Genomic DNA, 11,779 nt, shown 5'->3' on the forward strand with positions numbered 1-11,779 from the left:
TTTTGTGCCTGTTACAGTCTTTTTGGGATTATTGGAAATTGATAGTGGTACAACCTCTACACTTTATATTGCATTTGAGCGATTATTGTCGAAATATGACCTTGATATTCGAAAAATGATTTGCTTTGGCTTTGACGGTGCTGCAATGATGATTGGAAAACATAAAGGATTAGCCACTTTGTTGAAAAAGCATAATCCATATATGACATCAATACATTGCGTTGCACACAGAGCAACTTTATGTGTTGTAGCTGTAGTGAAACAATCAAGTGTGGCACAACATATTGATGAGTGCATGAGTTCAATAAATGGATTGTTTTCAAAAAGTGCTTTAAAAACATATACATGTGTTGGAAAGCTTAGAAAAAGAGTTTGGTTGCACCATACTTCGTATGAGTCACATTCACAAAGTGCGATGGCTAAGTAGGCACCAAGTGGTTCAGAAGGTTTGTGAATCGCTAGAGCCATTACTAGCGTTTACAAGGACTAAGAATGCAACTTTGTTTGAAAAGATTTCCTAGTTTGAATTCATCTATTGTCTTCATTTTATGGCGGATATCTTAGCCAAACTTGCATTTCTAAGCAAAACTTTTCAACACAATTATGTCGATGTTTCATTTGTAGTGAGTTGTATTCAAGTGGAAATAGAAGCAATAGAAAAAGAATTTATTCATGAGCATGAAGTTGATATGAATGCTTCAGTTGATGATCGCATGGGATTTCCTTTCATTCCTGATTTTAGACCAATAGATGGTCAACTCTATGCCCTTCGTTCATCCATTCAGGGTAATATGTATAGGTCCATTAAATTGGATAGGGAGATTGATGGACGTGATTTAGAGAGTGCCATTGCATTTCAAAAAAATTTTGCTTTCTCTATTATTCAAAACTCGAGAGAAAGATTTTCTGATAATGATATTTTAGGTTGCTTTAAGGCTTTGGCAACTTCTAGCTTTCCACCTGGGTTGGGATTTAGAGATTATGGCAATGTGGAAATCCAAAAGCTAGCATCATTTTATGGCGAGAAGAAGAGAGCAACTAATGGTGAGATTTTTGAGGAATTGATTGACATTATCCAAGCTGAGTGAGAGTATCAATACTTTAAATTACAAGGTCCTCATGAATGGAAGGCATGGAGCTTGTTAGAAACATGGGTTGCCGTTGGAAGAAATGCAACAATGCATGTTAAGTATCCCATGTTATTGAGATTGGCTGGAATTGCCCTATTGCAATGTTGTAGCACAGCATCATGTGAGAGAGGATTTAGTGTTCAAAACATAATAAAATCCAGATTAAGAAATTGCTTAAACACAAAAAATGTGGATACTTTGATGCATATATCAATTGAGGGGCCAAGCAGCTTGGATGATTTTGATTTCTCCGGTGCAATATGGATGTGGACTAATGGAGCAAAAACAAGTCGACATATCTATGGAGACATTGTAAGGTAACTTCAAATATTTATTTTTTACTTTTTAGCTTGTATCTTTCCATAGTATATGTGAAATATTTTATTGTATCATTTTAAAGCTCAGTGCTTATAATCAACTATATGTCTATCTTTATGTAGGCTAAATGATACTGAAGATCTTCCCGCCCTAGGCTCACAAGGGGTAAACTACTTTCTAATTATCTTAATTATCAATCGAATTGCATGTGTCTACTTAGATATACTAATATATATCAATATTGTTACTAACTTTTTTTCTTATGCTCAATGTGTAGGTTTATGAAGACCATGAGGAGCTTGCACATTGAATTCTATGTGTGTGTGTGTGTGTGATGCCTTCTGTGTATGTGTGGTTTTTGTCCATTATAGTATGATTATTTGGATGTGTGGTTTTTGTTTATGTGTGTGTGTTTGTTTCATTTATTTAAAAAAATCCTAAAAATATATGGCCAATGATGACAAAAATCTTGGATCCTTAGCTTGTTGTAGTTAAGCATCCTATAGAAAGATCATATTTTATGATTGTGCATTTTGTACCATAAGTCCATCCTGCCAACTTGATCTCTTATTGTCATAGTAACCTTCAACAAGTGTGAAAGCTGGCCACTGCAACTTTTACATGCTTCTTCATACATACAGCACGATGTGCACCTAGTGGCGCAGGTGGGTTCTCCCAGCAGAAGCAGAGAAAGATCTGGCGGCGGCACTAGTCGAATTGCACTGGTCAAAGATCACGGGTGTCTCCGTGATGACGCTGTTTACCTCGAAGGTGATGGTGCTGGAGCCATTGTCTACAAGCACGTACAAGGGTTGCCAAGAGTGCGGTCCGTCCATCTCTAAGGTGAGGCTGCAGATATCTTGCACGCAAAGCCCCGTGGTAGGGAGGAAGAAGGCATCGCCAGCGACGAAGTTGTACTCCGTAGGGTTGTTGGTTCTCCTCAGGTAGACCTCCACCCAGTCGCCATTGCTGTTTGTGAAGGTTGCGTAGGCTCCCCCGTGACTGCCCGCGCCACTGTCGTTGGAGGTCCTGGCCTTGATGAAATATGCGCAGCTCTGTTATGTAAAGACACGAATCAATGTTGGTGAAGGAGCACGGAGGACTAACGTTAATGAAAATCGGAAAGCGTCATATCGATTTTGCGCGAACATATTAGCATGAGAAAGCAGAACACTAGGATTATAAGGAATGATTATTCGCTCAAACCATGGTCCCCGAAGAAGCAGCGTGAGACTGATAAAGGGTGGAGGCACAAAGGAGAAGGCCGAAGACAGCGATGAGGAGCTGGACATTGGAGGAAGCCATTTGAATGTTCGAATGAGGGCTGAGAGCTGACGTGAATTGATCTCATCGCAGCTAGGAGGAGCTACTTATTATACACTTACACAAGGTGGCTTCAGGATGAGCCGCACGAGTCACGCGCCTAGTTCTCGTGACTCGAGTCACGTTAGACTCGTGAGTGCTCCTGCCGCCATCGGCCTGGCGCTCAATCGCATTTTGGGCACGTAATGATCTTTTTTGCAGTCCTGATGGCAGACGCCCGTAGAGTAGTACGTTGGTGCAGAGCCAGCTAGGAGGAGCTACTTACTATACACGTACACAAGGTGGCTTCATGATGAGCCGCACGCGTCACGCGCCTAGTTCTCGTGACTCGAGTCACGTTAGACTCGTGAGTGCTCCTGCCGCCATCGGCCTGGCGCAGCAGCGCGCTCAATCGCATTTTTGGGCACGTGATGATCACTGTCGCGGTCCTGATGGCAGACGCCCGTAGAGTAGTACGTTGGTGGCAGAGCATGCGGACGAATCAGAGAGATAGAACCTATAGTAACTAGTGGAAGATCCAATGAAGGAGTAGACCCTCGTGGAAGATCGAAATGATCGAATGAAGCGAAATTACCCGCGTATATGATATATCCAAAATGAGAGATGAGATCATGTGCACTGCTACGAAATATGAGCCTTGTGGCAAAAACGTTCGGCGTGACTGCAGTACCGTGAAAGATCGAATGACGGAGTAGACCCTATATGTGGTGACTCGTGAGCCGAAATTATCCGGATATGTGTGGTATATCCTGTACAGCTACGAAATATCAGCGTTGTGGCAAAAATGTTCGGCGTCACTGCAGTAGCAGTAGTGCAGTACCCATCACTCGAGGCTCCAGTATTGATTTTGAAGGAGACTTATTAGGAGTAAGAGCGCCCTATCCAATTCAGTCGATGCCAAAATTTACTTCCTCCGAGACACGACAAACCATTCACGTACTTTTGGCACTGATTCGTTGATGATCGAGTATTGATTGATAGATCCGACTGCCGAGTTCAATTCTTCAGAGACCATTGAATCTTGATTTCGAAGGAGAGTCATAGTCTCCCAGCTAATTCAAATTTACCTCACAATGAAATGCAGGAACGCAGGTGTTCCTATTACAATGGCTCGAGTGTGAGTAAGCTTGCTCCATAATCCATTACCTTCAAATTTGAACCTAGAGCGCTCCCATCGTTGCTCGCCAATCGATAGGCTAGCGCGCTGTAGCCTGTCGTGTTGTGCAATCACATCGGATAAGCATTGGGTACTGTCGTGTTGCGCAATCACATTGGGTAAGCATTGGGCACGGAAAGGCACCGACAGATTCCCTGGGCCTGAATCCTGAACCAAAGCCATATGTTCGTTGTCGACCACTCACGTGACCCTCGTGGTGAGCTCGATCGTTTCCTCGCGTACTGCGTGTGTCGTAGGCTGTGGAAGCCTCCTGAATCCTCCGCTTGAAAACTATAAATTGCCCGCAGCGCGTCCGCCTTTCCTTGCTTGAGATATTACTGTATCATCCCATACACATTTCGAATATGGCAGCACTGAGCTCCTCCTCGCTCGCGCCCCAGCTTCTACTCGTAGTCACCTTGCTCGCTCTTGGCCTCGCAGCCGGAGGTGCCAGCGCCTCGTCCGACGACGTCGTACTGATTACTTACTGCCTTGGCTTGCATTCGTTCCTCTTCTTCTTCTTCTTCTTCTTCATGCCCTCCTCTTCTCATGATATTTGATCTGCTTCCATCTCTTGCGCTTTGATTTGCAGACGTGCGCCTATGCGGTGGACGCCCTCACTTCCACGGAAGCGTACTCGCAGAGCCATGGCGGAGCCTATGCAACATTCGCCAATGCGGATGGGGAAAACGTCACCCTTCACCTGGTGAGACCGGGCGACAGCTCGGGCTACACATTCCTGCAGGGCGAGCACTTTAATTTCGTGGGCAACGGTGCTTGCGTGGCGGCCATCTGCAGCCTCACGCTGTACATGGACGGGCCACACGACTGGCTTGCTGATTACATAGTCTTGTCCAGCGGCGACTTCACCATCTGGTTTGAGTCCATCCCCTGGGTCACCCAGACGGCCATCACCGTGGACCAGTGCTCTTCGTCTACCTCCAAAAACCACAACAACAAGATCATACGGCAAGTCGCTTGATGTAAAGGGCCACACGTCACGGAAGCAATAACATTTCCCTCGATCTCCTACGCAGGCACTCACTTCCTGTGAGAGATCTGTAATGCTTTAGCATGACACTACTGTTGCCTTCAGCGAACCGACGTTAATTTGTGCTCTTTTGTATGCTATGCCTTGGTGTGTTTGTTTGGTGCTACACTATGTTAAGATTATTAGTTTGCAACCAGGACGGGCCATATAAAGTAATTCAAGCTACACACTCAACAGCTGAACACTAAGACTGCGGCATGAAACAAGAGTGCATGTGGGCTGGCCTATATTTTTGTTGGATGATCTCCATAAATGGCAATTTGGAAAACACAATTAATTTTTTTCAATTATATGTAAAGTTCACAAAAGAATTTCTGCTCTAAAAAGCACAAAATATGTGAACTATCACTACCTTAAGCACCCACAATGATAACAATGCATGATTTGTTTGTGTTTCTGAAAGCCTGACACGAGGTGGCTCCAAGGATTTGGTTTATTGGTTCGAGCACTGGGCTTCTAATCCTCAAATCTCTAGTTCAGGTCTTTGAGGTTGGGCCTACTGTCCTAGCTTGTGGTCATATTTATATATACATATATATATGAGTGTTACATTACATAGTTCCTCTTCATCTTTCTTTGTCTCTAACATACTCATGATCAGGGAGAAGAGGCCTTTAGCTATAGATTTCTATATGTGGTCAGAGATCCTATATTATTTTAATTTCTTCTAAGATTGTATTAATTTAGCTTTTCATAGCTAACACAACAAGACAAAGTAACTATAGACGCGCTTGATAGATGCACAAAATAGCATGTGCGTCTACAGGCTTTGCTAGAATAGTGAAAATACGGGCACGTCTAATAGCGTGTCTATTTACGCGTCCAATAGCGCGTTTGCACTATGAATTAGATGTAGATTTAGATGCAAAACAAAGAATATAAAAAGTGAGATTTTAGTGCAGGCTGATAAATGTACATCACTACTTTCCAAACATTGCCCATGATTACCAGCACACACATTTTTAACAAAAATATCAATGCTTTTTGGCAAACCCGTACATACGAAAATTAAGTGAGATGAGAAGAATGAGACAATATGTAAAATAGTTTTGCCAATATCAATCATGGGCTACAGTTCAATCTCATCCTCAATGAGATCAACCCTTGCGAAACTATCTACTTCAAAATCCAAACCAGTGTTGAGATCTACAAATACATTCAGCCCACTACTACTTGTACTACTCATGTGCTCATCGAAATCAGCATCACCAATGGTAGGCTCGTCCTCACAGGTAATGGCATCAATATCTGCATCTCCTATCTCATGATCATCCTCTTCTCTTGTATCACGGTCATCATCACCTCCATAGCCATGATCATCCTCCATATGCTCCATATTAGTAAATGTACTATACATCACTTTGGAACGTGGCGTAATAGGTATGACATGCCACCACTTATTATTATCCGCCATTGGTTGATAGACAACCTAATTCAAACACAAATGCAATCATGTTGTTTTCCTTGCATCGAAGGTATCAAATATTTAAAAGTGAGTATTTGTATATGTGTGCACAATACGTGTTCACATTGTTGCAGTAGTACTAGTGTGTCCTTACTTTGCCAAAACTTTGTGGAGTCAATAGTTACAAAGCCACTTGCATGGCATTTGATTGTTGCATTAGGGCCTCTTTCCACCATGTCCTTAAACCACTTTACATCCAAAACATACACAGAGAAGCTCGAAAGTCAAGCTTAATAATATCTTGGATTATGCCACAATAATCATCCATGGCTCCATTGACTCCCTCAAAGCTAGCAATGACACTGCAATCTTGTGTGTTTCTCTTATCATCAATCCGTTGTGTTCGAAAATGCTTGCCCTCACACCCTATAGCATTGAACATAGTACACTACACCAAGACAAAATCAATTAAACAAGCAATCTAATTTGTTGAAAGCACCTAACTTATGCATAACATTCTATATACCGACACTACAAGGCATAGGCCATTTTCCGACGGAAATACCGACGCTTTTTACATTAAATTTTTTTTTTCACGGGCGCAAAGGTCGCTATAAAAGTCGTTAAAATCGTCGAAAAAGGAGCGTCGCTATAAACCGTCGCTATATAGCGACGCTGTTAATCGTCGCTATATAGCGACGATGCAAATGTCGCTATATAGCGACGATGCAAACGTCGCTATATAGCGACTCTGATAATCGTCGCTATATAGCGACACTGGTAAACGTCGCTATATAGCGACGATTAACAGAAGTTAAAAAAAAGGGTTAGTGGGGCTAAACAGGGCCAAAAGGAAGCCCTGTTTAGCCCCACTAACCCTTTTTTTTTTTTGTAATTACAAAAAAGGTTTTTTATAACAAAATTTCCCTTGCTTGCAGGGTGATACAAAATTGTTCTTGTGAACGATGAGGAAGAAATGCATATACATATACAACTGTGTTTAAAACAAAATTACCCTGTGAAAGGGCGATACAAAATTGCTCTAACGAGCGGATATACAAAATGCTACTACCACTACTAATCCGAATCCGAATCTGAATCGTCTTGTTGGGCTGTTCCTTGGTCCTCCGCAACTGCATCTTCTCCCTCGTCCCCGACACCTGCGTCTTCTCCCTCGTCATCGGCACCTGCGTCCGATCCTTGCCCCTGTTGATCGCTCGTCTCTGATGATGGGACGCTTGAGCTTTGACCCTAAGAGTGAACCATATAAATCGAAAATTAGATTGGAACTTAAATTAAAAAGTGAGATTACAAGTAGGAGTAAACTTATACCGTGCGAGCAGCCACCTCAGCCCAATCGACTGTCGCTCCCATTGCCTCTTGCTCAATGAACCACGGCTTGGTTCCTATCCGAAATGCGCGCCGCGTCTCTGCATCTGTAGGAAGACGACCCATCGCAGCTTGCTGTGGATCCAATTTACGAGAGTTAGAGTTAGCTAAAGTGCATGTAATATGTAAGTAAAACAAATAGAACAATACATTAAATGGAAAGAAGTAAACTTACCACGGTTGCCTCGAACGCATACTGTCCGCCTGCACCAAAGTGCAAAGTACCTACGACATCCAGCCGTCTCTTCGCAGCCCTCCTCTAACCCTCGAACATTTCGGGATGGTCCCTATGTTGCTTCTTGAAGTACTTCCAATCAGCTTTGTCTGCCCAGTTGGGTTTAGCCAACCCCTTTGTAATGGAAGTACGCATGGTTGATCTGCGATGCTTTAGGACCAAACCCATGCGCTCGAGCATATAACTGTTATTAAACTCCACATTTGGCGGATTAGGATATCTCTGTTTTAACTCATCGATCACCGCCTGCTTCTTTTGGGCATCTTGATACCGCCAATCGATATTTATGCCGCTCTTGAAGTGATGACTCATCAACCACCTCATGGCGACCATCACTGCTTTCACTTTTTGTCTTCTATTATCTCTCCGGCAGATGTGATTTGATAGGAGAGATCCCCTGATGAGTAAGGGGGACTGACGGTAGCAGAGTCTCAAGGAGTGGAAGCTGCGCGACCGCTTCCGGATCGAGGAGTAGCTATGGGAGTAGGAGAGGGAAAGGGACCTGACTGATACTGTGTCTCCGGACCAAGTGGAGACCTAAAGGAGCGTGAGTGTGCTGACTCGTCTACATCTCCTGAGTCAGCACAACATGAGCCGCCCATCCTACTCTTCCTTCCCTTGCAGGAGGCATGCGCAGGTGATGATCCTGCGGTCGAAGGGGCACGAGGGGATGGCTGGGCTGTACGTCCACCCGTCGGTGTAGGGGAAGGAATTGCGGAGGTCCTCTGAGAGAGCAGAGAGAAGAATCTCGCTGCCTCCTCATCGCTCATCTGCGCTACAAACTCGTCGGGAGTCCCAACAAAGCCATGCGTGGCTAGCAAAGGAGTCCCCTGAGGGGTAGTCGCAGTGCTACGTGGAAGAGGGGTCAGACCAGGGGTAGTCACAGTGCTAGGACCGAGAGGAGTCGGAGCAGGGGTAGTCCTCGGGGTAGTCGCCTGAGAGGAATCAAAGTCCTCTGAAGCATATAGATCATGAGCTCTCCTCCTGCGAGGCTGTCCGTACTCGTCCGATGAGCGACGTGATCCCATGTCTAACATAGACACAAACACGAAAACAGAAAACAAATAAACAAACATGGGCATTCTCATAGGCATAGGCATAGGCAAGAAGAAAGAAGAGGGAAAGGAAAGAAGAGGGAAAGGAAAGAGGGAAAGAAGAGGGAAAGATAAGAGGGAAAGAAGATGTAAAGGAAAGAAAAGAATGAGAATGAGGAAATAGAGAATGAGAGAAGGGGAAAGAGATGAGGGAAAATAGAGAAGGAGAGAAGGGGGAAATGAGAGAAGGGGGAAATAGAGTGGGAAATAGAGAATGAGCTTATGCAGAAATAGAGAATGAGCTTATGCTTCTCTCATTCTCTATTTCCGCATAAGCTCACGCATAAGCATGAGCTTATGCGGAAACTTAAGCATAAGCTCATGCACATGCATGAGCATAAGCATGAGAAGGATGAGTTTCCGCATGCTTATGCTCATGCGGAAAAAGAGAAGGAGCTTATGCAGAAAAAGAGAAGGAGAGAAGCATAAGCTTCTCTCATTCTCTATTTCCGCATAAGCTCCTTCTCTTTTTCCGCATGAGATTATGCTTATGCTCATGGGTGAGCATGAGCTTATGCTCATGTTTCCGCATATGCGGAAATAGAGAAGGAGAGAAGCATAAGCTTCTCTCATTCTCTATTTCCGCATATGCTCACACAAAAGAGAAAGAGAAAGAGCTTATGCAGAAAAAGAGAAAGAGCTTATGCGGAAACTCATTCTCTATTTCCGCATAAGCTCCTTCTCTTTTTCCGCATGAGCTTATGCGGATGCTCATGGGTGAGCATGAGCTTATGCTCATGTTTTCGCATAAGCTCCTTCTCTTTTTCCGCATGAGCTTATGCTTATGCTCATGGGTGAGCATGAGCTTATGCTCATGTTTCCGCATATGCGGAAATAGAGAAGGAGAGAAGCATAAGCTTCTCTCATTCTCTATTTCCGCATATGCTTACGCAAAAGAGAAAGAGAAAGAGCTTATGCGGAAAAAGAGAAAGAGCTTATGCGGAAACTCATTCTCTATTTCCGCATAAGCTCCTTCTCTTTTTCCGCATGAGCTTATGCGGATGCTCATGGGTGAGCATGAGCTTATGCTCATGTTTCCGCATATGCGGAAATAGAGAAGGAGAGAAGCATAAGCTTCTCTCATTCTCTATTTCTGCCATGCATATGCGGAAAGAGAGAAGGAGCTTATGCGGAAAAAGAGAATGAGAGAAGCATAAGCTTCTCTCATTCTCTATTTCCGCATAAGCTCTTGCAGAAACTTACGCATAAGCTCATGCTCATGCATGAGCATAAGCATGAGCTTATGCTCATGCGGATATAGAGAAGGAGCTTATGCGGAAAGAGAGAAGGAGCTCATGCGGAAACAGAGAAGGAGCTTATGCTCATGCGGAAATAGAGAAGGAGCTTATGCGGAAAAAGAGAATGAGAGAAGCATAAGCTTTTCTCATTCTCTATTTCCACATGAGCTTATGCGGAAACTTACGCATAAGCTCATGCGGATATAGAGAAGGAGCTTATGCGGAAAGAGAGAAGGAGCTCATGCGGAAACTTGCGCATAAGCTTATGCGGAAACTTGCGCATAAGCTCATGCTCATGCATGAGCATAAGCGTGAGCTTATGCTTATGCTTATGCTTAAGCATAAGCATAAGCATAAGCTCATGCTTATGCTCATGCGGAAATAGAGAAGGAGCTTATGCGGAATGAGAGAAGGAGCTTATGCGGAAAAAGAGAATGAGAGAAGCATAAGCTTCTCTCATTCTCTATTTCCACATAAGCTTAATCGGAAACTTTTGCATAAGCTCATGCTCATGAATGAGCATAAGCATGAGCTTATGCTTATGCTTATGCTTAAGCATAAGCATAAGCATAAGCATAAGCTTCTCTCATTCTCTATTTCCACATAAGCTTAATCGGAAACTTTTGCATAAGCTCATGCTCATGAATGAGCATAAGCATGAGCTTATGCTTATGCTTATGCTTATGCTTAAGCATAAGCATAAGCATAAGCTCATGCTTATGCTCATGCGGAAATAGAGAAGGAGCTTATGCGGAAAGAGAGAAGGAGCTCATGCGGAAACTTGCGAAAACTTGCGCATAAGCTTATGCGGAAACTTGCGCATAAGCTCATGCTCATGCATGAGCATAAGCATGAGCTTATGCTTATGCTTATGCTTATGCTTATGCTTATGCTTATGCATAAGCATAAGCATAAGCTCATGCTTATGCTCATGCGGAAATAGAGAAGGAGCTTATGCGGAATGAGAGAAGGAGCTTATGCGGAAAAAGAGAATGAGAGAAGCATAAGCTTCTCTCATTCTCTATTTCCGCATAAGCTTATGCGGAAACTTACGCATAAGCTCATGCTCATGAATGAGCATAAGCATGAGCTTATGCTTATGCTTATGCATAAGCATAAGCATAAGCTCATGCTTATGCTCATGCGGAAATAGAGAAGGAGCTTATGCGGAATGAGAGAAGGAGCTTATGTGGAAAAAGAGAATGAGAGAAGCATAAGCTTCTCTCATTCTCTATTTCCACATAAGCTTATGCGGAAACTTGCGCATAAGCTCATGCTCATGCAGAAAAAGAGAAGGAGCTTATGCGGAAAAAGAGAATGAGAGAAGCATATGCTTCTCTCATTCTCTATTTCCGCATAAGCTCTTGCGGAAACTTACGCATAAGCTCATGCTCATGAATGAGCATAAGCATGAGCTTATGCTTATGCTTATGCTTATGC

General features: G+C 43.5%; 1 protein-coding gene and 1 long non-coding RNA gene across 3 annotated transcripts; one reads left to right on the forward strand and one right to left on the reverse strand.

Annotated features, from left to right (window-relative positions):
- Window positions 1-2,084: 2,084 nt before the first annotated feature.
- On the reverse strand, window positions 2,085-2,777 carry LOC147886195 (uncharacterized). Its single transcript, XR_015543347.1, has 2 exons — window positions 2,655-2,777; window positions 2,085-2,503 (listed from the first exon to the last, which is right to left on the reverse strand). It is a non-coding gene; the product is annotated as an uncharacterized LOC147886195 (long non-coding RNA).
- Window positions 2,778-4,257: 1,480 nt separating this feature from the next.
- LOC147886196 (uncharacterized) lies at window positions 4,258-5,114 on the forward strand. 2 transcript variants are annotated; one of them, XM_087395894.1, is made up of 2 exons: window positions 4,258-4,397; window positions 4,520-5,114. In XM_087395894.1, the coding sequence occupies exons 1-2, from the start codon at window positions 4,293-4,295 to the stop codon at window positions 4,907-4,909; spliced, it is 495 nt and encodes a 164-aa protein (XP_087252020.1). In that variant the 5' UTR covers window positions 4,258-4,292; the 3' UTR covers window positions 4,910-5,114. The 2 variants fall into 2 exon arrangements, with proteins under 2 accessions (XP_087252020.1, XP_087252019.1); XM_087395893.1 differs by having other exon boundaries at window positions 4,263-4,400.
- Window positions 5,115-11,779: the final 6,665 nt, after the last annotated feature.

Source organism: Dipteris shenzhenensis, chromosome 24 (genome assembly GCF_047967505.1).
Source record: "Dipteris shenzhenensis isolate YYH24624 ecotype China chromosome 24, Dip_SZ_1.0, whole genome shotgun sequence".
NCBI lineage: Eukaryota > Viridiplantae > Streptophyta > Polypodiopsida > Gleicheniales > Dipteridaceae > Dipteris > Dipteris shenzhenensis.